The sequence below is a fragment of the Pithys albifrons genome, chromosome 5, assembly GCF_047495875.1.
Source record: "Pithys albifrons albifrons isolate INPA30051 chromosome 5, PitAlb_v1, whole genome shotgun sequence".
Lineage (NCBI taxonomy): Eukaryota > Metazoa > Chordata > Aves > Passeriformes > Thamnophilidae > Pithys > Pithys albifrons.
Window position 1 is genome coordinate 7,969,656 of NC_092462.1, and position 26,835 is coordinate 7,996,490.

General features: G+C 39.7%; 1 protein-coding gene across 1 annotated transcript in view; it reads right to left on the minus strand.

Annotated features, from left to right (window-relative positions):
- Positions 1-3,630: 3,630 nt before the first annotated feature.
- The window catches only part of TTC29 (tetratricopeptide repeat domain 29), a 306,940-nt gene continuing 283,735 nt past the window's right edge, over positions 3,631-26,835 (minus strand). The window contains exons 15-16 of the mRNA XM_071555080.1: positions 7,087-7,160; positions 3,631-6,714 (exon numbers count right to left, since the gene is read on the minus strand). Coding sequence (XP_071411181.1) covers positions 7,123-7,160 — 38 coding nt within the window. The 3' untranslated portion in view covers positions 3,631-6,714; positions 7,087-7,122. The remainder of the gene's footprint in view (positions 6,715-7,086; positions 7,161-26,835) is intronic.

Sequence of the window (26,835 nt, forward strand, 5' to 3'; positions counted from 1 at the left end):
TGATGAGGGCTTTCCCTTCAGGCACATCAGTAAGCCTTGGCAGGGTGCTGCCCCTCAGTTTTTCAGGGTATGCAGTGCCAACACGGATGGAATTGCTCTTGTAGGGCCCCAGGCTGTGCCACCCTTTAAGAAAGAAAGCATTTTGCACCGAAGGGCGGTGCTGACTGCACTAGAGCCCTGCAGAGCAGTCACATTTAACAGGCCCACACTGGTGCCTGCTGGCTCTGTGCACACCACATAGCCTGATGTTGCTGGCCAGGGCAGATTGCCCCCTCCCTGCCCTTCATGTGAACACAGGATACTGCTGCTGGATTTCAGTGTGACAGGAAGAATTCTACATGCCATAAATCCTTGCCCCTTTCTGCTTAACTGTCCCCACCTTGAGCAATTGTTTGGCCATCTCTGCTGAATGCACTGCAGAGTGTGAATGTGTCACTGATACTGCTCTCCCAGAACAGAGGTTTGCAGAGGCAAAGTAAAAGCAAAGGCTCTAATTCATCAAAATATTCTAATATCACAGAGTTCCTCTGAGAATATCAGGGCTCAGCAGACACGAAAACTCATTGCAATTCAGAATGTAAAAGTTAAAGGTGTTGCTGTGAGAGAGAAGCAACCAGGGGCCCGGAGACAGAAGCCAGGTAACCCTGAACTTCCCTTATCATAAATAAATTTTGTTTTAATCTGTACTGTGAGCTTGGCATGAGCCTGCTCTGCCCAGAAAGCAGTCAGCAATGCCAGAGAAACTGATTTCCTGGTACTCATGTGGAAAGAGAGAACGTCTAATTTTCTCAGCCAACTGATGCTTAGGAGCCGGGAGGCAGACAACTCTTATGAAAGGAAACAGGAGAAAATAACAGTGACCACCATGCTTCAGGGAGGGCTCTTTGAAAACGTTTTTAAAGGCACTGCTGTGGTTAAGTCCAGATTTAGGTTGCTACAATTACAAACTGTGAACTTATGGCCATGGGACAATGTTTTCTGAAACAGTCCAGGAAGACCAGCGAGCAATGTTGGCAGGGATAGAATAGCTCAGTGTAGGAGACTGCAGCCTTTCAAAGACGATTTACCTCTGTATATGGATAAATATGTCCCAAATCAGGAACTGGCACAGTTACAAGAGCTGGTGTTGGAGGAAGCTGCATCCCAGAGACAAGGCTTACCTCTCATTCCCCTATCTAGTGTAGGAGATCTCAATCCTAGCTGGCTTTGGAGCTGAGGGGGAGCCAGCAGCTATTGCCACTCCCAGACACTCCTCAGATGCTCAAGTTCCCAATCCCTCGGTCATCCACGTGCCACTGAAATCTGTTTATTGGTTTTCTGTCCCATGTTATCCATGCTGCAGGTGACCAAGCTGCAGAACCGAGCTGGAGAACATGTAGCTGCTGGGACAACTTGAGACTTGCCCCCACTCTGTGATCCTAAAAAGAGTTTGAGTAATTCTTCAGGGGTTGCAGACCCTCAGCTCCCAGAGAGGGTCATGGCCAGCACTTCACATCTCACACAGGTCAGCTGTGCTGGAAAGTTGTCTGTCTGTCTTTTATGTGGCAAGGAAACAAACAGGTAACGCCACTGTTAACCTTGGTGAAACAAACCTACTCACTCAGGGGTTATGGGGACAAGAGATTGTAGTTACTCACTTGCTTTCTCACCTACTGAGATTATTTCCTCCAAGCCAGCACTGCAGCAGGTGGTGATGAATCTGGGGCTCACTTCGTCCATTCCCACAGATGAGTTAAGATTAAGCAGCAGGCCATTGGTTAAAGGAATCTTTCTCCTCCTCTGCCTGAGAGCTCACTGTATGAAAAGCTGTTCTGGGCTTTTATTCCACAGTTTTAAAACCCAAACCTTTAATGTTTAGAAAGAGAAGGTTATCCCCATCACAGCTCCTGGGCTTCTTTGTGCTCAGCATCACTCTTCAATGATATGCCTGTGTCAAAAGAAGACTTGCACACGGAAATATTCTTTAACATGTTTATCTTCAAAGACAGCACATGCATTCTATCTACTTATAGGCATTTGTGTGGCAAATATAGAGATATTACAGATTTATGCTGTCAAACAAGACACAGGTTTGTTATAAAACCCCCAAAAAGCCCTCATTCTCCTCTTTGTAGGAGCTGTCTTCAGAAATACCTCACTGAGTCTCAGGACAAAGTCCTTCATGTACACCACTTCTGAAGGCTGATGACTTCTCACCTCGTGTAATAGCTGAACCTCACATAAGTACTCAAGACTTTAACCTATTTCTTGCACTTTTACCTGTTTATCATTATTTCTTCCAGTCACTATCTACTTTTTCCTAGTAGGAAAGTAAAGTGTGGCTGTAGTAATATCTATCATCAATCTTATTTATTCCATCTATTTCTAGGTAATTATATATAGTGTATTTCTTAGTCTATATTTGGATGGCCTATTTAGAGATGAATGGTTTCCTTCCAGAATGCCAGTGACCTTTCTGTGACTCAAACATTAATTTTCTAAATGGCATCATAGGTGAAATACCTTATATATCATCATAATTAACAAGATATACCCTATTAATGGTCAGAAAACATGCTTGTCATAATTATAAACAGAATCCTTCCTCTCTGCTATGAATTGTTAGTCAATACCTCTGGATACATCCACAGTGAAACCTACCAAAACCCTATTCAAAAAGCAGTATTAATTGCCAGCCTTGCACACCTTAGGCTCTCACAAAATGTAGATTTTTGAGACATCAATATTATGCTTCAGGACTATTCACAGATTTGTGTGCTGTAATATGTTTTACAAGTCTTTTGTTTGAAATGGACAACTGGCATTATAGGCTAAATTGATTTGTCTGCTTTCCATAACTTCATTAAAGTCAACTATGCCTGTAATTTCTCAGAGCACAGAAAAACTTGTAACTGCAATTCTTACTCTCTCACGAGTCCTGCTTTCTGATTGCAAAGTCTTAAGGGTCAGGGGATTAAGTGCTTCCTGGGAAAGCCTGGAGGAAGACTGCAATGATAAAGAATGAGGCAGAGTGGAGAGTAACACTGTTCCATATGAGGAGCCCCTCATAGGAATTAGAGCACCTCTCATGTAAAGAGACAAAGGACAAAAGTTCCATTTTACTAATTTGAGCTCTGATCTCAGCAGATCTTACAAGCAGGACCATGTCTGACAAGAGATCACCAAAGGGAAGTGATGCTGGGAGAGCACTGGTAGTTCGGAAAGTGGTGATTTTTCTTCTGAAGCAGCACTGGGTCGATATCTCAGCTGAGTGTCAGTGAGCACTGTGCTTTCAGCTGCCGGATGGGGGTGTTACACCGAGGCCTGCCATCACCCACGGAGCTCTGACGGCTTGCAACAGCTGAGAGGTGTATTCCAGGATCCTCTCCTAAGGATAATGTATAGAACAACATCCTGCCTAACCTCCTTGCCCCCTTAACTTGAAGGGGGAAGCAGAGCCTTTGGTTTCCCACTGACAAACCTGTAAGTAACAGAACAACGCCTGCATTTTGCCAGACCGAGAGTAACTCATCAGACAAATAGTTACTGGGATGGGAGGTGAGAACATTCAGCTCAGTTAACAGAATTTCCTCCCAAACCTTCCTGCCTTTGAAGAACAGAACTCACATTTACATTATTATAGGATGATACTTCCCCTTATTTTTATTTAAAGCTTTAAGACAAAAAAGTGTTGTTAATAAGTATGGAAGAGTTAATGTTCTAGAGGATTAATTAATTAATGACCATTTTTCACAAGCATACAAGAGTTATCACATAGTAACAAGTAAAGATTGGTAAAAAATAGTGATGATCATGGATGCTATTTAATATAAGTACACAATAACTTTCGGGACACATACACAAAATGTTCAGTTGCTGCAGAAATGTACATGAAGTTAAAAGCCCTTAAGAATTTAGAAACTTGCCCTTGATAAATTGATAATTGTCTTTTCTAGAATGTCTGCAAGGTTCAAGTTATTTTATGTAATTGTTTTTTACTATGAAGGCCAAATTCTAATATGTCATTTCTTTCAACAATATTCTGATAAAAGAAATTCCAAACATCTAAAAATAGCAATCTCTTACAAGTAGTCATGCTATGCTTATCAAAATTAGAAAAGCTTGTAGATTACTGTGATTTTTAAGATATTATTTACAAAATTGTGTTGGTTTTATCATGTTTTTTCATATTTCATATCATAGCATTAAAATAAAAGGGATAAACTTAATGAGTATACAATACAGATGTTGTTTATATTTAATTCATAGTCCTGTTTCTCTTCCTGGTTTTCATAAAATGTTTAGCTATTTTTAACACTCAGTAAAGAGATTTGTATGCCTATGTGTGTGCATAATTGCATGTAGGAACATTTCCAGACAACTTCTCAGTCTTGCAAAAGCATTCTAAATTAACATTGCTATAAGAAGCTTGGTGTTCAGACAATACAGACCTCTAAATAAAAGAATAAAATTACTGAAGTATTTGTTTAACTTTGCATGCATACAGCATTTTGATCAAAAATGGTCTAATAAGAGCTGATTAATGGTATATTTTCACCATTCCTTAAAAGGGAGAAATCCTATTGTCACATGTCAACCAGATACTCAGATTGCAATCCTGAAGAAAACCATGAGCTGAGTTATTACTATGGCAAAAGCTATTGCTTGCTCGGGAACTGTCATAAAAACTGATTACAGGTCTAATGGACCTTGCTTCAAACTCTGTATCTGGGAACCTCTGTTTAAAGAAAGGAATAGTTGGCTACTGGGAGTCATAAAGCTTTGTTCATATAGTTTAAAAGAACGGGTTTTCTAATACGTGAAATTATGAAAGCTTGCATCAATTTCCCTAAATAAAATTCAAAGGTTTCCATCCTAGTTTTATGTCTGTTTTTGCAAAGTGGTAACTGCAATCTCCTGTCCTCTAACTCTCCTTCAGGCCAGCAGTGATGGTAGCTGGCAAATGCCCTTTGGGGACTGTGAAGACCACAGGAGTCAGACAAAGAAGTTCATGTGTGGACACCACTGTCAAGAATTTCATCAGCTCAGAATGGGAAATTCTCCACACACAGCCCAAAATCAGTGCTTCAGGTTATTCATCAGGAAGAATCTAAGCAGAATTTTTGTTTATTTGATGGTGTGAATCACAGAATGGGTAAATTTGGAAGGGACCACAACAGTGGGTCATCCAATCCAACCTCCCTGCTCAAGCAGGGTCATCCCAGAGCACATGGCACAGGATTGTGTCCAGATGGTTTTGAGTATCTCCAGTGAGGGAGAATCCACACCCTCTCTGGTCAGTCTGTTCCAGTTTACAGTCACTCACACAGTAAAGAAGTTCTTCCTCATGTTCAGGTGGAATGTCCCATGCACCAGTTTCTGCCATTGTCTCTTGTCCTACTGCTTGGCACCACCAAGAAGACCCTGGATCCCTTTTCTTTCACTCTCCTTTCAGATACTTAATAAGATTGATGATGTCCCCTCCCAGTTGTCTCTTCTTGAGGCTAAACAGGCAAAACTTTCTCAGCCTTTCCATGTAAGAGAGATGCTCCAGTTCCTTGATCATCTTCGTAGCCCTCAGCTGAACCCACTCCAGGAGCTCCATGTCTCTCTTGTCCTGAGGAGTCCAGAAGTGGACACAGCATTCAAGATTTGGCCACACCAGCACTGAGCAGAGGGGCAGGATCACCTCCCTCTCCGCTGGCAGTGCTGTTCCTAATGCTCCACAGGATACCATTGGCCTTCTTGGCCACAAGGACACACAACTGCGTCATGGACAGCTTGTTGTCCACCAGGACTTCGGGTCCTTCTCTGCAGAGCTGCCTTCCAGCAGGTCAGCCCTCAGCCTGTGGGGGGGGGTTATTGTTTCCCAGGTGCAGGACTGTGCATTTGCCTTTTTTTTAATTTCAGATGGTTCTTCTTTGCTCACAGGCCTTGCTAAAAAAGGGGAACTTTGGGTTCATTTCTGAAAATGCAACATACAGGTGTTCCCCCAGATGCACTTTCATTGTTAAATACAGTTGATTCAGCTGTGAACAGGGACTGATGTTGCACTTTAGTCAGCTAACAGCGTTTCAAGAGCTTTGACTGTACACACTTCCAACAGTTTAATGAGTGCACTCAACCAGATTTTAAACAAACTTAGTTGTGTTTGGCATCCAACCTGAGTTACAGATTAGATAAAAATTCCACCACAGGAATTCCACCCTGGCTGGATCTGCTCTAAGCTACAGCTGAACCCCAACTATTGAGCACACATGGTAAAATCACTGGTTGTCCTATGAGTAAGTTTTTCTGAAAGGGATAATAATATGGGATTTAAAGAAAACTCTCCAGACACATTTGGAACCTGACCTTACAAGGTGTTGAGTGTTTTGGATTCCCATTCAGTAGGCACAAATGATGTTTAATATCTTAACAGGAAGATCTCGATATTTTGGAAGACATTAAGCATTAGAGGCACAAAGAAAAAACTTCCTATTCTACTACTACTCTTCTTTTTTAGTTTACTTCAACAACACCAGCTATTTTTGATAAAAACATGTAAAACACATTGAAGCCACATTTCAGTCATAAAGAACCTTAGAACTCTCAGATATTTGTACTGCAACACTGTGCTCTCATTTTAATAACAAAATCCCTACTGAAATTCCTGCTTTGTTGCATGTATCTTCAAGGATCCTCCTGTACTCATTAAGACATCTATCAGCTCCTCTGTCAGCTAGGAGGAATTCTCTAGAATGAAAAACAGCAAAGAGAAAAATAGTAAAATGTCATAAGTTCATGTATATATGTTGATATCTACATGTTTTATACTTGGCTTCAGCACCCGACTAATAGATTTGTTTCCGTCTCAAAGGCTTATGTCTGTAAATTAAAAGCAATTATATGATCAAAGGCAATTAAATTCTAAAACACATGCAAAAAATCTGAGAGAAGTGTGAAATCATTCATTTATGAACAGGAAAAATAATGTTATTTGGGAAAAGTAAAACAGAGGTGATGTGCAATTTTCTGTCAAAATGAGGTTAACTGTTGATAGCAATGACATTTTTCAAAAATCAGCATATTGGCATAAAGACTATAGATTAAGAGCAAATACTGTACCAGGAAGGAACTAGAACTGATGTCCTGGACAAAGGCTCACAGATGCTCTGAGTCACTTGTTTCTTTATCAAGTTCTGTTATTAAAAGAAAAAAAACCCCAGTGCATTAGTGGTTTAGACTTAAAACAATCTTAATGGTAAAAAGGCCTAGAAGGTTTATTTGAAAAACATGTAATACAGTAAAAAGTCACAAGAGAAAGAAATCTAAGACAACATAAAGGTGAGTCATAATGCTAGAGATAAAGAACTGACAGAGATTTCTGCTTTTCTTTCTTGCACTCCTGTGCAGCAGTTCTCCAACAGGCTGGTTTTAGGGTACAGGTCCAGGTGAGACCAGCTGGGGAGCCAACAGGAGAGATGCATTTGGGAGAAGATGATGGCAAAGACAGCACTGAAGGATGGCAGGCAGTAAGACTATGATGGGGAAGAAGTGAGCAGTGCAGGAAGCAAGAGCAGAGTGAGGAGGTTGGGTAGGGAAAGCTGCCATCTCTCAGCACGATCCTCCCCACGGGACATGATCCAAAGAGCCGGGAGGCCATGCCTTAACTTCACAGTTTTTGACAGCCACAAGCTTCATTTGCTCCCATCATTTGTGATGCTCAGCCTCATTCTCTCCTCACTCCATTTCCCCACCAAATTCCTATCTCCTTGCTGCACTTTCTGTTCTGCTCCCAGTGACTCTTCTGCAACACACCTCCCTCTGCCTCATTACAACTACACCATCCCTGGGGGATTGCTTCTTATTTTGGGAACTACTGATCTGGTTCATCTCCTCAAATGAAGAAAGTGCACATATCTCCAGTCCATCCTGACATCTATTCTCAAAGGTTTCTGATGAAGGCTGTTTCACAACATCACTAATCTCTTTGTTCCAGTGCTTCACAATCTTATCACTCAGTTTCTTCCCTAATACTTAAGATAAATATTTATTGCAAATTAAACTGATTTTTGTCTTGTTCTACCTTTGGTAGACATAAAGATCAGTGGAACACTGTCCCTTTTTATAATAACTCCCTATAGCTTAAGAGACTTTTTTGCTTTCTCCACTCTCCGCTTTTTGAGGCTACGCAAATGCAGTCTCTTCAATATTTGAAAGCAACACATGTTTTTTGACCTCTGTATAATCCTCAACTGGATCCTCCTCAATTTGTCACTACCTCTCTGTTCTGTAATGCCTAAAACTGGACTTTGTCTTTCAGTTACAACAACACCAATGGTGCTTACATGGCATCCATTCATGTCCAAAATAAATACATTAACCCACTTCTGGTGGGGTTGAAAAACAATGTTCAAAGCAGTGCCTCTCCTGATGCAGAGTTTGGAACTGATTAGAACTACTGGACCACTCAAGACTCAATAAGGTTTCTGTTTCATCCTATCATAAGCCTTCATTCAGTATAATTGCTAACTAGCACTTTCTCCATACCTGTATACAAGTAAGAGGGGGGTCATGTGGTGTAAAGGAAAGCCCTCTGGACTCTGAATCCCAAGGACATGAGTTTGAGTCTCAGTAGGGACCGTCCCCTGGCAGTTCAATGCCTCCCTGCCATCCTATCCTGTCAGATCTCAGATGCTCAGCAGGGTCAGCCCCAGTTAGTACCGGGTGCTGTGACAGTCCCGAGGACTTCACTGTCACTGTCCAAGCTCACTCAGCCGTGGCAAATGAACCTCAGGACTTAAACGGTGGGGCAAGTTCTGTGCACGCTGTGCCTCACCTAAAAAATCCACTGCACAGGCTGGAAGGGCACACCCACATGGGGAGAGCCCTTCCCAAATCTGCATTTGCAAAGTCTGGCCATACATACAAGTAAGAATAGGATAAGTAAATCTATGAAGAATATCTGAAAATTAGTGTTGTCATATAAAGTCCCATTTTGTATGACGGCAGTGTGCATGTTAGTGGTTTACTCTGTTTTTAACAAATTACTGTTTCAGGTAACGTGCTCTGAAACCAGGCCTAAAGTACATCAATAGAAACTTCTTTTCCTACAAGGCCATATCTAAGAGAAAAAAATCCAATAGAACCTCAGTGAATACGAGGGGCTGTGCAGCCGGTCTGGCTTAGGAACTCAGTGCGACACAGCCGAGAGCCCCAGGCAGTTCAGAAGGGCCAACAGGGGTCAGAACTATGTTGTCCCACCCCAGCTTTACACCAGCACAGCATTACTGCTCTTTCTAAGGAGGGTCTTTGTTGCAAAAGTGGTGCCAGACAGGTGGGTGACTCAAGCCCAAAATGTGACTGGGCACAGTAACAAATGTATTCCCAAGTAAACACACACAAAAGCGCGTCTCTGACCGCGATGTATCTTACACGTGCAGAGCACTGTGGGGATGTGTGTGTGACAGATGGGGAGGTAGAGCATAAATTGCTTTTCTCATGCACCTTTTGGCCTTTTGCCTTCACACTTGGACACCAAGCTATTATTGTCTGATTAACAGTTCTGCCCTTCCAGCACACATTAAGCATATCGAGGATAACTGATGGAATACTGAGCCATAAATGTTTTCTTGGCATTTCTTTGGCCTATGCTATTTGGGAACAATAAAAGCATCTCATATTCATAATGATAATACATATATACCATCCCAGATCACACCATAAAGCATTCTCCTTTCATCTTACTGTGTTGGGCAAAATGTGGAGATAAACATTAATATGTATTAATAGTATGTAAATATAATTAATCATAATAGGATGTTCCTGACACGTTATCACTGCTGTTGATAAAATACAATTAAAATTGTCTGGTTGAATTTTCAGTGTGGCTAGATTCGCAGGTTTAGCCTAGCTGTTACCAACTCTGGACTGGCCCCTCTTCCCCCTCCCAGAGCTTTCCCAGCAAAGGAAAGGGGAAAAAAAACTGAAAAGAAATGCACTCAAAAGAAACTGAACTAAATAAAAAGAATAAATTATATTTTCTAACATTTACAACCACACCGTATACACAGTACGTAGGATCCCACCCCCAGGGGAAAGGGAAAAGGGGAAAAAGGGAACTGATCAACAGAAAATTGAGGAAAGAAGCAAACCCAAACTAAAAGAAAACCCAAATGAATCACACAAACACAATTAAAAACCTCAGGGAAGGGGAACAAGCATGAAACAATCTCACCCAGGACAGGAGAACCACCGACAACCGGAGGGATCAGGCTCCAACACCCACGAGCTCCCAGCCGAGGAAGGAAAAACCCAAAACCCACTCCCCCCCACTACGTGGAAGACACGTGTGGAATACTTGTAACTTCCTTAGATACAATGGTTACTGAGGAAGCCATGGGTCAAACCATTACACTAGAACTGGCATCTCTGTTCTTGCCGTTTATGTGTGCTTATTGAAAGAACATGACACTTTTAAAAATCACATTATTTCTTTCTGTTCCTGGGAGAAAACAATGCAAGACCTTCACATGATATAATTAATGAAAAGTCATACAAAACAGTGAAAGCCTAAAAAACATACACCTACAAAGACTGAAGGTACAACTAATTCCCAAGGGGACAGGAATTTGAGGCACCATTCTCTCAAAAGATTATAAAAAGAATGAAACAGGCAATACCTGTGTTCCTGAGCTTGCATGCCCATGCAATGAGAGAGATCTTAAATCCAAGTTTTGGATTGTTCAGAGACTGTTGGAATCTATTAAATAAGAATTTCACTGAAAGCTCCATGAAGTAATGAAGTCATAATAAGAGGACTATTGTTTTGGGCAGCTAAAAGTAAGAATGAAGGTGACTCAGAAACCATTTTTCACTGTCTCTTCCAATAAAGGAATGAGGTAGAATATACTGAAAGTAGCAGGTGGTGGCCTTGGCTACAAAGGAAGGGCTTTGTGCACTGCCCTCTCATCCCTGGCACTCCCTGCTGCAGGATGCTGAGGATGCACAAGTTTTCTGCTGGCTCGAGAAGTGACCAGGCAAACAAACAGGAGAAAAGTCTGTGGCCTCTCCTACTCCTGCACAAGAGCCAACTTGCTTAAGTGGCATTCAGTCTCATAACACAGCACCTCAAACAAAATACAGCAACAGCACTGTCATGTTTTCACATGTGTTCAGGTGCACATATGCAAACTAGGCCATATCTGCAACTCTCTTTAATGTGGGGCAACTCTTGTTATACTGTACACACAAAAGTAGTAATACAAGGCAACACAGTGTTTTCATTACATGTATTTTCCTCTAATAGAATTGATATTCAGATTCACTATTATCCAATACTACATTTTTGTCACAAAAGGGAGAGAAAGCAAGACTGTCTCAACATATAATCATGCAGGTGTAATGTAGCTGATGAGATATAACCCATTATTGTAATTTAAAAATTACTTCCATTTTTAAAGGTCATGCAGCTGTTTCCAGTTATATAACCTGTAGAATGATGGAGCAGGAATAGAGTAGAAAATAATATCACTGCCAACAACATGCCCAGCCCACACTTGTAGATGATCTTCCTACTTTTTTTCTGTCTTGATAAATGAAAATTGATGCAATGCACTTTTAAAAGCAGGTTGGCCCAACTTGTTCCATGTATCCTGACTACGTTCACTTGGAATGGAGGCAGTTGTACTTGGAGGTTTTATGAATATACAGATTAATGAATTTGTACAATTTGGGCATGCAAAGCATTTTTATCAGGCACATTTCATTTAGAATAAGCAGTAAACCATATATAAGGGTTGTGTCAAAGTTTACTGAATAGGGCCCTTGGTAGCTAATGTAACATTTCTCCAACAAATCAAAGGTATTGTTCTTTGCTCACATGAATATACAGTAGCCATTACCTTAAATTTAAAACCCACTGTGAGCAGCAAACACACTGTGGGGATATGAAGGCCATATTGTATCAGTGGAGTCTGCAGAGATTTTCTTCATATGGCTTTGCCTGGTTGAAATATATGTTGCAGTTGAAAGCTAAAGGGATTACTTTTGAATAGTCATCACAAAGGTTGATTATATTCGTATATCATTTAGCTGGACCCTGCAGGCTATTATTCCATTAGCTGTGCTGGCCCTGCACTGTCAAAAAGTTGATCATATAATGTAAAAAGGTTACATGCTCTGTTAAGGTATGTGAAGTAACTTGAAACAGTAATCTTTTAAGAGCAGTACAGCTTTGCACTTGAAGGTAGATTGCATTTAAAATAATGGAAATCCTGCAAAATGGAATAAATACAATAAACCTACCTCTGTTTCCTATTTTTCCTTCTTTGAATAGGCTGTGTATAATTTGAGTGAGTTAATTGTATCAGGTAAGATATTGGCTATAGAGTATTTTTCACTCTCATATCCAGAGAACTGTACCTTGAAATAGCAACGTCTTTGCGAGAAACCCTCACTGAAATTATGTTTCTGGGGAAATAGATTTGCTGATTACATTTCCCTTGCACATGCAAACACACACAAACACATTTCTTTCAGTGCTTAATAAAATGGATCTTCAGACAGTTCCATTATGTGGATGCCTTAATATTATTTTATGCTAAAACATGGACAGCGCATTAGATTGAAAGCATCTTACTGTTCCACAAGGCAGAGTAATCATGGACTATCCCTAGATAGCAAATGCTCCCACTGGGAAAACAACACCAACAACCCAGGCTAATGAATCACAGCAGTTATTAATCCTGGGCATTTGTAAGAGCCACATATAATAGAGATGAACTCTCAAGATTAGAAAGGTTAGAAGGTGGGATCTAGAAAAAGACAGGAGATCATCCAATTGCATTTTAGAATAAGTTTATGGAGGAGTATTTGCTTCAATACAGTTGTGCCCATGTTTGCCTCAGTCTTTCTAAGCACACAGATAAATAATTTAGTTGGCTCAGTTCACTCAGCTTTCAGATCCTTGTAGGACCATTTGGCAAAACTAACTAACTAACTAATTAACTAACTAACTAACTAACTAACTAACTAACTAACTAACCAACCAACCAAGCAAACAAACAAACAAACAAACACACACACACATATAAGATCCTTAGGGCTTTATGGCCTAGTTAGAAGTGAGACAGTGCTTCTTTTATTAAACAAAGTTGTTTAATTTAGATTCTAACAGCAGGAGTTGGGTTTTTTTCAGTATACCATATATATTATTCAGGCCAATGATCAAGTCTTCATGAGTACAAATGGGAGCCTTTAATGAACTACAGCAAGCACTTGAGCAGGTAGGTTTCTCTGAATAAAGGCTTTACAGATGGGTAAGTTTAGGAATGAGAAGCAGAATTTATCTTATATGGTTTTGAAGAGCCTACTCAGACTATGGCACTTTAAGGAAAGTGCAAGGTTTTTCTGGTTTGGGTGAAAAAAATCTAATGTGAATATGATTTTTTTCCCTGACTAATAACTTCCATTGTTTACTTATTCATATTCTACAGTCCTCAGACAAATTAGTCTTCCTCTCTTACACAGTTTGGGCGTGTTCCAGACATTTGTACAACAGAAGTCTCACTTGATCTTACATTTTTCAGCTCTGTTCATTGCTACACATTTTTCTGGGACAGTATAGTATAGCAACATCTTTTGCATTAACCATTTGCTGAATATCAATTTTAAAGAATAGCTCTATAGAGTGAAATTTCTGACTTTAGGTATAAAACCAGGGATTTTTCTCAAGGCCAAAATATGACATTGTGCCCTTTGTACACCTGGAAGTTAGAGATCACAAAAATTCTAAACAAATACTGGTGGCCCAGAAAAATCAGCTTTGAAAACTATCATTGAGAAGATCACATCAAACACGAAGAAACCTAAACAAAATAACTTCTAGGTTTTAGTTTATAGTTTTACCTTTACTGACAACGAATTCTACATTAAATCCAAACTATGAGCTTAAAATTCCAATACAGCATCTCATCTCTGGCTCTACTCCAACCCAAGGCAGGGAGAAATTAAGGAAACAATATTTCCAATTCAGTGACCTTAAATTTTCTCAGTCCAAGGCAGTTTTCCAGCAACACAGAGCAGATAAGCACCTTCCCAGTTGGTTATTCAAACTTTCCACAGTGCAAAGGAGTATTCCCAGGTGCCCCAGAGAAAGGGTTTCTTTTCTTACACCCCCCATCCGGGTTAGAATGAAGAACACAACTACAATCTGCTTGGTCTCTCCCTGTAGTCATGGTCAGGCTTCGCAAACGCAGATTTGGGAAGGGCTCTCCCCACGTGGGTGTGCCCTTCGAACCTGCACAGTGGATTCTTTAGGTGAGGCTCAGCGTGCGCAGAACTGGCCCCACCGTTTAACTCCTCAGGTTCATCTGCCACGGCCGAGTGAGCTTGGACAGTGACAGTGAAGTCCTCAGGACTAGAACCTGCAGCCCCTGGTATTCCCAGGCGGTCTCCCATCCAAGTACTAACCGGGCCTGGCCCTGCTTGGCTTCTGAGATCTGGCGGGATGGAATGTCAGGGAGGCATTCAACTGCTTTGGTATCTCCCAAAGACAGGACCAGTCCTGGAGACACCTGCTGAGAAAGTAAAGTTCTGAGCAAAGGGTGTCTGCTTGCTCTTGTGGTAGAAGTTGAAGTTGCCCTTGACTACTCTGAGGAGCTGGGGAGGAGAGAACATACAAGCAGTATAAAAACATTTCAACTACCTCTATCTCTGCCAAGAGCCATGAGCTATCACTGAATATTGAGCCCAAAAGCTACTCAGAAATCCTTATGAAAGGAAACACTTACCTTGCTCACAGAAGTGCTATTTTATACTAGCCTCAAAGAACTTTTGCCAGTACTTTTAGAGGTATTCCTACAGCCTTTTAGAGAAATGCCTCTACCTCAATGATACATGCACAGAAGTTTTAAGGTACATCTTTGCAGTTATGAATGAAATCTATGTTTGCTGCAAAGGGCAAAGAAGCACTAAATGGACTGATGTTTCTGACAACATACTTATCATAACAGAAGCAGCATATTTGTGCACAGTTTGTGTGCAGAATTATCATTGCTACATTCATTTTAAAACACAGCAAAGCTAGGTATTTCAGGTGCTCAGTAAATAATTGCAACAGTGCATGTGAAAACAGATTTCAGACATAGCAATGATTCTGACACCAATTCATGTCAAAGCCACTACACTGAAAAATTCTTGCAGTCCTCCCTCAAATCATTAGTCCTTGTCCTGTAAAACTTTTCAATACTCTGCTTGAGAATCTATTTCTTGCACTTACTATGCAACCTTCTTGCAGGACTAAACACAAAACTTCATCCTTTATCCTTTACTCATATAGACATAGTGCATTTTGTCCATTCAGTACTTGGTATAAAGGCACAATTAAAACCTGCAAGACAGGATAGCAGGACATTTCACACCTGCATTTTATAAACACCATATTCTACCCATGAAGGAAAACATGGAAAGCAGAGGAGCTCAGTACTAAATCACTGGCAGTGTGTAGTATTTATTTCTGAATATGCAGCCTGATGTGTCTTCAAAGGACATGGCTGTCAGCGAGTGCTTAGCACTCCTTTCTCTGAAATTCAGATTCCTCAAAGGTATCCCAAGGGAGGCAAAGCTGGAGACCACAGATTACTTAAACATGCCCTCTTGTTTAACTGTATGCAATTAGTATACTGAGGTTCAAATACAGTATCAGACTGCTCTGACTAGAAGTATCTCTTGATTTTAGTTCTTTTTGCTTTAACTCTGTACTTTGACATGAGAATTTTATGTGATTTTGTTAAGAGTTTCTTGTTTCACAAATCTCATTCTTTATGTTCTGGTTTGGCTCTGCTGTTTTCTGGTCTCTAAAGGTTTACCTGCTCTTCTATAATTAGATGTAAGAGAACTTCATGGTCGAGATGTTCAGCATCTCCAGTGACTACTCTGCTTGGTGGCTCGAAAACTGTTTATCATCTGAGGTCTCCCTAATGTGGTTTTTTTTTTCCTGGAAAACTCTCATCCAAGAGCTTAGCCAAAAGTATCACTGAGGTACAGAAACAGAAGCCAGTGAAGCAGAGAATACCCAGCAATGCATCTGCTAAAAAAAAAGTCATGCCAGGGAGATTTTTTTCTCCTTATCTGTCTTTAGCTTTATATCTTCTAAGGCACCTTAGGCACGAGTGCATCCTCTCTGACTAGGGAGATACAGGGAAGTGTTGGGAAGATTATGTTCTGTAGAAAGAAGATATGGAACCCCTTATGGAAGTATAAGTTTCTTGTGACTGAGGTTGTCTGTGGAGAATATTGTTCCCTGTGGCAGCTAAAGTCCCCCTCTAAGACTGATGCAAATTGCTCCTACATAACTCTTAAAAATAACCAATGAAAAAACAGTGGCTGGAAATAGAGGTCCTGGTTTATGTAGGGCCCCTGCATTCACATGTGGTGTCATGTATACAATGCTATGGGAGATACCTCTCCCACGGATACTTTGGAGAAGCATCTTTGTCTTTGCTTTCCTTGCTGATTTTACCAACAGAGATCATAGAATCATAGATGAAACCCAGTTCTCTTCACCAGGGACTGGGAACAATACTTTTGCTGGTCAGAGCAACAAAGAGTGTTTGGCTTCTCCCTTTTAGTTTTTGAATTTATGGCCATGTTCCTTCAGACAACATGGGACAACTTGAAAGCCACAAGTTGTCTTATATCTCCACAGATAAGTAGAGAACTCCAGCTCTCATGCCAGTCAACCACTTCTTTTGATGAGAAATAGATTCACATGAAAAAAAGATTACACTGAAAAATGGAAATGAATTTTCTGTTTTATTAGCAGTCAGCATAAGACTTGTGAGCTACTTTAGAAAGTTATAGAACTACAGAGACTTTTAAGAACATGCCAGTAGAAGTTAGAATTTAAAAATAAATGTTCTGGCTAGTCTGAGCCCAATTCTCAAGTGATGCAACCAATGCAGCTTCACTGAAGTTAGCATGGCTATATCAGCTTTGCCAAATTACTTCAAAACAGATCTTTTTAGAAAACATTTGACTTGAGTAATTTTAAATTCACTTTGAATTATGCCATACCAATCACATTGTTTTGCTCCAGGAACAGCAGAGCTTAGAAGGACCCACCAGGCAAACTAAAGTCTTCATAAAATAAAAGATGTTGCCCTGCCTCTCAACTCCTTGACCACAGTGATGAGGCTGTGATAAGAGTCACCACTGGGTACTCTCAGTGCGGCAGACTATGAGGCTGAGAAGAGACAGAGACATCTAAGAACAAGGGGATGAGAGCAGCAATGGGTGATCCGGTTTCTTGTACATCTTTACCACCACCACAGTATAAGGGGAGAAAAAGAAACAGGGTTATTTACATGTTACTGCTCAGTTCTGGCCCTCACGAGGGCATCAGTGGAAGTGGAGGCAGACACCCATTTCGGTTACAGCTGCTGCTGGTTTGAAATCCCTTCCTAAGATGAGGTAAATCACATGAAGTCACCAGCTGTGAAATAAGGAAAGAATTTTTCCCCAGGGCACAAGTTTGATACAGACTCCGGCAATTTTTTTTTTTTAAACTGTTCCCACAATCCGGGAAATCCCTTTTGAAAATATCTTAGGTTTGAAACTATCATAATTGCCCCAAATTCACAAAGCGAATGTGGAAACTTAAGATGACTTCAGCTATTTGAATCTACTGGGGACCCCTTGACTGTGCCATCATCCCTTTCATGGGAGAACGTGAGAATCTCATTGGAAGCTGGATAAATTCCAAGCATTAGGGTAGAAGACACTTGGTAACAGTAATTTGATAATTTAACACCAGTCTGTACTCAGATGAATGTTTGGTGCTTTGTTGGGAAAGCAGGTCTTCTTGGATAAACAGTAACTGTAGCTTTGCACTTAAAATCCGTGGTGGAATTTGTATGTTCTGAGCAAATCACAGTCCTACCTCATAGCAAAGCTCATGAGGTATAATAGACAAAATTTATGGCTATAAATTAGAATAAGACACCCCTGCTTGGAGGTTTCAGAGTCTCCAAGCAAAGCCTTGTTCCAACAGAAGGAATATTTCACAGGCATAGATCTTGAAGTTTGCCCTTGTTCCCTACAGCACAGCCCTAGTTTGCTCCTGCTGTGCAAGTTCATTTATTAGGCACAAACCCAGAAATTTGTTGTACTTTGGCTTTTCCTGGGTTCTATTAAGATTGCACCTATCACCTCATGAGCCAGCTGAGAAGGATTTTTGCGATACAAAGGAATAAAAACGCCAACCCTTGCCGGTGGCTTCGTTTGAGCTGCGTGTTACTCGTGGTGAACTGGCCGGACAGTGCCAGGGCAGCATTCCCGATAACAGGACCCACCGCACCCTTGGCGTGCAGCCCCGGTGCCCACCTAAGCCCAGAGCATACACAGGGGGCATGGCGGGTCACTGCTTCCAGCAGGAGGACAGACCTGGGAAGAAAGGTTTGCTTGCCTGACTGCAAATCTCTCTAGTGAACTGCTCGCTATGGTTCTATTTATTTCTTAATCTTTGCATCTCTGTTTAATTCCTTGCTGCTTTAGAGACCTGTTGTAACACAGCAGTTAAAAAAAAATTTCACATGTACTGTCGGGCCTCCCCAAAGAGCACTAACTTGACACGTAGGCCATGACAGCTGGGTTTGGACTACTAAGAAATCTAATCCAGGGTTTCCATCATCTCAGTTGTTGCCTTTCTTTCATTACAGTTCGACTCAGCCTCTAATGGATTCAGCTTTATAAAATCCGAAAAAGAGGAAAAGAAAGCAATTTATTCATGTTTCACTAGAGCTCACAGAAGACATGAATTTTCTCTAAAAATGCAAATTATTTTGTGCCACACAAGTGAGACTGGGCAGCTAAAGCTCTTAGAGGAAGGGCCTTTCCCAGGGCTAAAGTTTTTATACCCAGTGATTGAATAAATTGATCCCTTTATTATCACATCTCTTTTGCTCTCCTTTTTCTTCAGAAGAATGTAACCAAAGGTATCAAAGCATCCTTTTTAATTCCAAGAAAACTGATTATGCGTGTTAATTTTGTTTTTAATCCCAGATATATCAAAACAAACACCAAAGTCATGCGTAGCAGAAATCAATATCTCTTAAGCATCAAGTTGGTAAAAACAAGGATTTAGTTAGAATCCAAGATGTAAAAGACTAATGTACAAACTAAGCCCTTATTTATGTAATGTGCCTTTATACAAGCTCAATATAAACCTGACAGAAACTATTTCAGAAGAGCAGAAATGGTTTACTTGCACTGCATCAAAAATGACCCCATAAGACCTCCTTTACTGAGATAGTACAGATATTTAATGTGAACATATGTTTTTAAAGGATTTCTTGTCTTATGTCCAGTCATTCTTGTTAATTCATGGGACAGCACACTGCAGATGTGCTCTTTTCTATGTTATATAAAGCAAAAATTACATTTAACAAGTGTAAGGTTGGTCATAAAAAATAAATAAAAATAGACTCTTAAAAGCTGGGAAATCACAAAGTGAAGCCATCAGTCATTCTTATTGAGAAGGGCGAGGACAATGTGAAATAAAACCTGCACGTCTATGAAGAGACATCCCTAATATGCCAGCACATGGTTGTTATTTCCCATTCTCTATAGGTTGCTTTCATTGGCCTAATATTTCTTCCTCTAGGGTAAGCTGTAATGCACATTTTCACAGCATACCCTTTCTAGTCACTGAATTCAATTTTAATAGTGATCAAACATTTTGAACCTGTTAAATATCTGCAAGTTCATTTACTTGAAACAACAGGAAACAGTGTTAGTTTTTGGGCTCCTACTTCTGGAGTAAGAGCTTCGAACTACATGTTTGTTTACCAGTAGTATTCTTTGTTAATATAATTGTTTAACTTGCAAGCAAAATAACTTTCAGAATAGTTTCCTAATATTAGTCAAAATCTGAGTACCAATTTGTATACCATGTGCAAAATAATCATACCATTATGATTGGTATTTAATTCTGTATTACTCCTTCCTGAGTGTGGTGGAAATAAGCAATATCACTTCAAAAAAGGAATATTCTCTTCTACTTTTTTGATGACATTAAAGATCTTCATCTTGCATAAAGCATTTGCAACAAGTAACTATTCTTTCAAAATGTTGGTGTAAGTTGGCATATTCAAATACTTACTGCAAGGAATTTCTGATTAAAAGCTACTCTTACAGATCTGGTACAGCATGAACTGAAGCCAAGACATGGAACCAAATGAGGTACTGAGGTCAGATTTGCCAACACATAGAGGACAGACAGAAAAGTTGCTCCTCAGCAAGATGGATGGAACCCACAGTAATTCAACAGTGACAATTCAGCGGTTTAAATCTCTCCCAGAAGTCCACAAGGCCTAAGTCTAAGTTTAGTTTTTTGTAACACCTGAGTACAGCCATGAAGGGCAAGGATCAGATTAGACAGTACAAAATGACAGCAACGTGTGAGGGACTTGCCCAGACCATGAGACTTTGATCAGAAGCACAACTGAGGATCTCATTTTGCTGTTTTATTTATGTAACTGAAGACATTACCCAGTTCAGACCAGAATGACTATGTCCATGGAGGTACATTTGTATAATAGCTAAAACACTTCTGAATTTTGGTCATTCTTTCTTGCTATTCATTATTCTGGACATGTAAATGGAATTCAGAGAGAGGAATCATTTTGAGGTCTTCTAGGACATTGCTAGTTTAGACATTGCTAAGTTCACCTATATTAAAAGTATAGACATTTCAAATACACATCTCTTTTATATAATTACATTACTGTTAATAATGGCAAAACAGCTTCACAATCAACAACTACAGAAAAGGCAAACTTAGTATGAAATTTGTTTTCCCATTTTATAGGAAAAACATGTCACAGAAATAGCTACAACTCAGTTCCCTGTGAGCTTTTAAGTAATGCTGTAACAAAACAAAGTATTTCATTATAACTTAGTTCTGAAGTTTAATCCCAGATGCACACACATACATGACTTACAAATAAATAATTTTAAAAGTAGTTTTAGTTGTGATTTCAATTATGAAATGAGATTTATTTGAAGAACTTGGGATCTGTTTATAGACAACTACATTCAATACAACAATGCCAATTAGTTATTTTGTATATAATACATTTGCTAACAACATATCTATTCACCAAAATAAGGGTAAACAACCTAATATGAGCAGTGTCACTGCCAAATCACTGGTTCAGGTCTGCACTGAATCCTGACTTGCTAAAACCTCACAAGTCTCTTTATTAACCACTGGGGAAATAAACACTAGATGGCTGTAATTTTAATAACCTGAACTGACTTCTTCCATTAATGGCAACTGCAACCTGGTCAGTCTAATGAAACATTATTTATACAGTTAGATATTTTCAGTAAAACAGATCAAAGTTTCTACCTCGCACTCAAGTCAGCAAGGGAATTCAAAATCACAGAATCACAGAATCATTAGGGTTGGAAGGGACCTGTGGAGATCATCCAGTCCAATCCCTCTGCCAAGACAGGGTCACCAAGAGCAGGTTATACAGAAATGCATCCAGCTGTGTTTGGAATGTCTCCAGAGACGGAGACTCCAGGAACAAATTGGGCAGCCTGTTCCACAGCTCTGCCAACCTCAACCTAAAGAAGTTCTTCCTCATACAGAGGTGAAATTTCTTGTGTTTTAGTTTATGGCCATTGCTCTTTATCCTGTCCCTGGGCATGACTGAAAAGAGTCTGGCACCATCCTCTTAGCATCTGCCTTTGAGATATTTATATGCTCAACAGGCTCAACTCCCACATCTCTTCTCTTACCAGAGATGCTCTGAACCCCTTACCATCCTTATCCCCTCTCCAGTAGCTCATCTTAAAAAAACTAATCTTAAAATTAAAATCTTCATCTTAAAGGCATAAAAGTATAGTTGTATTTCACCTCTCCCCAACTATACTAAAATTATGGTTGAACCTCACTTCTAAAGATGGGATAAAAATAAAAAAAAAGTGGTGAGAAAATGAAAAACACATTAACTGGATTCTCAATAGTCTTAAGATAGACCATAACGAATTACCTTGAATACAAAGGAGCTATAAAGGGAATCATGAGCTACTCTCCCACAACTGAGTCATTGAATCAGGCATCAAGGAGTGCCTGAGAATCTCATTTTTTCAGCTGACAAGCTTGAATCAACACCCTTAGAATTTTCAGGATCATAGTCCAACTGTAACATTCATATAATACAATCTTGTTCACATAAGTATTAACTCCTGCCTTAACAGAAATCCCTAATGCTTTATTTTCACGTTTTTTTCAAAACTTCACTGCTTTTATTTCCTGACCTAAACCTACCAATGAGTCAGGTCATTAAAAAAAAAAAGGTTATATACTATCAATCACAGGTTACATAGACCTACATATGTCTATGTATTGTTCTTTTAACTGTAGGTCTTGACTATATAAAGAAAGTAAATAGGAAAACCAGCAGATTTAGGACACTGTGAAGAAAAGGATAAGCTGTTGAAAAAAGAAAATGAATTTTTTGTAATTTTTCATTCTTTATTTTTCTTTTCCAGATATTTAAACAAATCATGACATCTTAATTCAAGCATACATCATACACCTGTGAGAAAATGGGATTTGGCAAAAATGGAACATGGCAGCTCTTAAAGGTAACTTTGGAAAGCTCACACAACATACCACAGAGCACACACTGCATCTTCTGAAATTTCCAAAACAAGTTAGCAGGCCTAGAACCTTGCAGGACCCCTTTAGAAACAGAAGATCAGGCAAAAATTAGCCACAAAAGATCACATGTTGTACATTTTGTTTCTTTCAATCCCTGCCCCTACTTTTTGGGTGACCAGGTAAAACTTTGAGAAGATACAAATCTTTTCTTCTTTGAGTACTGATGCTTTCTACTGCTTCACTACATTTATGCATTACAAATTCTTTCTCTCTCTCTCTCTCTCTCCCGTTCTCTCAAGTATCCAAAGTCTTCTAGGACAGCTTCAAGGAACTATTCCCTCCACGTGTTTCCCCAAAGAAGTTAAAATTTTTCTTCAAATACCTAATGCAGACATTTGCCAAATTCTGCAGACAACTTAAAGCAACATACCGTGAGTAAATCTCTTTCTCCACTCTCAATTCAATTAGGATGTTATCTCTAAATTCGAACAATGCCACTTTGCTATCAGACCAAGTATCATCTCTGGTTATTTGACCAGTGCTGTGAGGAGAGAACAAGGAGTCCCTATCAGGAGAGAATTGCAAGGAAAAAGATGGAAATAATCCCTGAAGACAGGAAAAATGCAGAAAGAGGGATGAAGTACAAAAGAGTGGAAATTGCCATGAACCATACAGCAGTTTTATTACTTTTTTTTCAAAACAACTAATGAATAAGACAATACAGGGAAAAAAAATCCACTAAGGCACTAAAGTTTAGTTACCACATAAGGTTGTATTCTGACACTGATGACTGTGGAAGCTTCCCCTGAACTTTTTGCAAGAAGGTACAGATGCCTCCAATATATAGCTCTTAATTAAAATTAGAATCAGGGTCTCTCTAGTTGGACAAGCCTCTCAGAAATTCCCTTGGATAGCCCAGGAGAATGTAGTTGTTTTTCAGTCTCTCTGTATCCTGCTCATTTGCCACTGACACAGAAACCTGCTCCCTGCTACAAGCCAGGAACATCAGCTTGACACCCTGCCTGCACCTATGAATGGCTGATGTCTACCTGGTTTGAAACTGAACTCTAATTTTAACTTTCATGAAACCAAGATATTGTACAGAATTTTGTAAATTAGGAAAGCTGAAAGTTTTCAAGGTATTGGCATAAAACACAACATATTCCACTGCTTTATTTTATGATGACCACACAAAGATCACAGAGCACTGATGTCAGGTACCACATCTCACAGATTGTATTGTTTGCCTATTTCTATTTGTGTCCTTACAATGAAACAGTGGGAAACAGCATAACTACATTTCTTTATAATTTTTTTCCCCTGGAAAAACAAACACACAGGTGAAAAAAAAGAGTTGAAAGAGAACTCAAGGAATAAAAGATAACAGTAGAAAAGGTGAAATATATTCCTGGGGTGGTGGTCACTAAGGAACACCTCCAGTAGAGACCTACATCAGCATGTTTATTTTCTAGATGAGAGGAATAGTTCCAAAATGAAACACCATTAGAGGATTAGAACAAACTGAGAAATGAATCAGGCAAGAAAGTGGTATTTGCTCAAGAGGTTTAAAGGACACATACACATGTATTGCTTAAATGAGTCTCAATACAAGAACAATACGAAATGCCAAGCAAGATATTAATTAAACCCAAAAATGTGCCATGGGAGGAGAAACCCCTAAAAGTCTTACTTTCATACCAGGCAAATTAGCTGCAACTCTAATAAAGGACATAATGATAAATAAATAAATTAAAATGTTATAACGAGGAAAAGAACTCAAGATAGCTTTTGTAGAGGTCTCACGAGGTTATTTTCTTTTGAGGAATACATGAGATCTGGATGAATATTACCTGGTTGACTAGATTTCAAGAATGCTTCAGATATCTTCTCTGGATTAACAACTAGTTAGAGTTAGAAAATATAGGTAATAATAGATGGATTGATTGTCATTATGAAGACACATCAGTAGTGAATTCAACAGGGGTCTAAGGCAGAATTTTCACAGGAAATATTTTAAAAAACCCTCAAACAACACCACAAAATGTTAGTGAACAGCAAAGTGACAGAAACTACTGCTCATGTAAAATTACACAGGGTAATCAAAATGAAAACTTTAAAGAACCTCAAAAAGATTTTGTGACTGGGCAATAAAGCATCAGATAAAATTCAGTTTTGATAAATGGAAATTAATGCACATATGGAAAATGTCTTTTATGTACAGGAAGACTGCAAGCTTCAGCTTGACAGAAAGGTGACTTATGGTGGGATATAAAGAGACATATCTATTTTCAAACTTCAGTTGTGAAATTCAATGTGGTGTCTTGGCTGCCAAAGTTCTGCAAGTTAGAAAGACACTGCAGAAGTTCATGGACAAATGCAGGAAAGCCTGTTGAGTACAGCAGGATCTAGAAGCAAATTCTTCCTCAGAACATCCCTAACTTGCACTCTGCTTCAGATGTGGAGAGAATACCAGACAGAAGCATTGCTTCCCAATTTCCTGTCCTTATATCTGTTGCTAATCTGTCAGCCACTGCTGGACAGACACTGTACTAGACAGCCTTTGATCAGACCTACTGCAGTAATTTTTTCAGTACATCATGTTACTATTAGAAAAGCACCATCTCTAATCATGGAGATTAGAGAAGGGTTAACATAAAAAAAAACTAGAAAGTCCTCCAATTGTTCCATGTAGGAAACAAGACTTAAATTACCTCTGATAAACTCAGTCTGGGGGTTTTCATCACTCACTCCATTACATCTTTTTGGTCCCTAAAACTCATCCTATTAAACTTGACATTTCCTGAGCATTAACACCTATTTGGCTTTCATTCAAAAACTACTAACAAATGATGCTTTGTGAGTGCTAATCTCTCCAAGGTATCAAATGATAATTTGTTTCTTTCCAAAACAACACTAATCCTGCCTGTTGTGCTAATTTAAGGCATTCAGACTGTATTTTTTACAGTTTTTATCAACAACAGAACATAACAGCATTACCAGGGAAAGACTGGATGCTTAGCTGTTACTTCAACACTTTACCCAAGAGCTAAATCTCTTGCTCTGTGCACTGAAATTGGGAGTGCACTACCAGTTATTAAAAATCCCGAGCCAAGCACTGCTATTTACAAACAGCAGCACCGTTTCCTGAAGGGAGTGGAGTTTGCAGGCTTCAGTCTTCAGCTTGCAGATCATCTGCAGCTGCCCTGTGGGAGGACAGTTTTTATAAATAAAATATTTGTGAACAGCGGTAGTTACAGCATTATTACAAAGTCCAAAAAAAGATATCAAAGGGCAGTGTTGCATGTGTTGAACAACAAGTCTGCATCCTTTTTTCCCTGAACAGCTGTATACTTCCACACCATGCCCAGAAATCCAGAATTTCTTAAGGCAGTTTAAAACACAATGCAAGACATTTTTTAAAAACGATTGCTATTATTTTTGTGTGTAAATGGAATTAATTTCACCTAAGAATTAGCTATGGTTGTTAACATTTTTACATATTTTTGCATTTGGTTGAGGATACAGTCTGAAACCATTGTTTTCTCCCTAACTCTCTTTCCCAGTGGAAGTGTGAAAGGCTAGCACAAAGGTTGAGAAAATCTCTTAAAAATGAGGCCAATCACCCTCAAATCTGGCAAACTCCAGTGCTGACGAGGCATTCACGCTCTGGCCTTTGCTCAGACTCTCCCAGTTCTGGCAGAGGAACCCAAAGCAACTGTGGCAGGACCAGTGGTGGGTAAAGTGGTCCACAGGAAGACAAACATGTCTCCAGTCTGTGTCACCTTGTAACTGAACCTCTGCCAACAGCTGCAAAGTGGACAACATGTGCCTATACTGCTGCTTCCAAACATCATACAGCTCCTGTCCTCTTCTCTGAGGGACTTCCATCCAGCATTGGCCTCTAAGGCCATGGGAGACGGTCCACAGCACTGTGTTTTTAATTCAAATGTTGCTGTGAGAGCTGCACGGTCGTTTGCAAAACATCTTGAGGCTTTTTCAAATGACTTGGGAGCTGCCCTCACTCCCCACTGATGTGGGATAAGCCTGAGTCCTGTGGGGAATTGCCTATGTGGGGAGCACTTTGGGAGGCACAGGCTTCATGTTTTCTCTGTTAAGAAAAATTATAATGACTTCAGGATTTGGGCCATAATACGGCAATGAAAAGAACCTTCTCTCTATGCTATTCTTTCTAGTAGCGA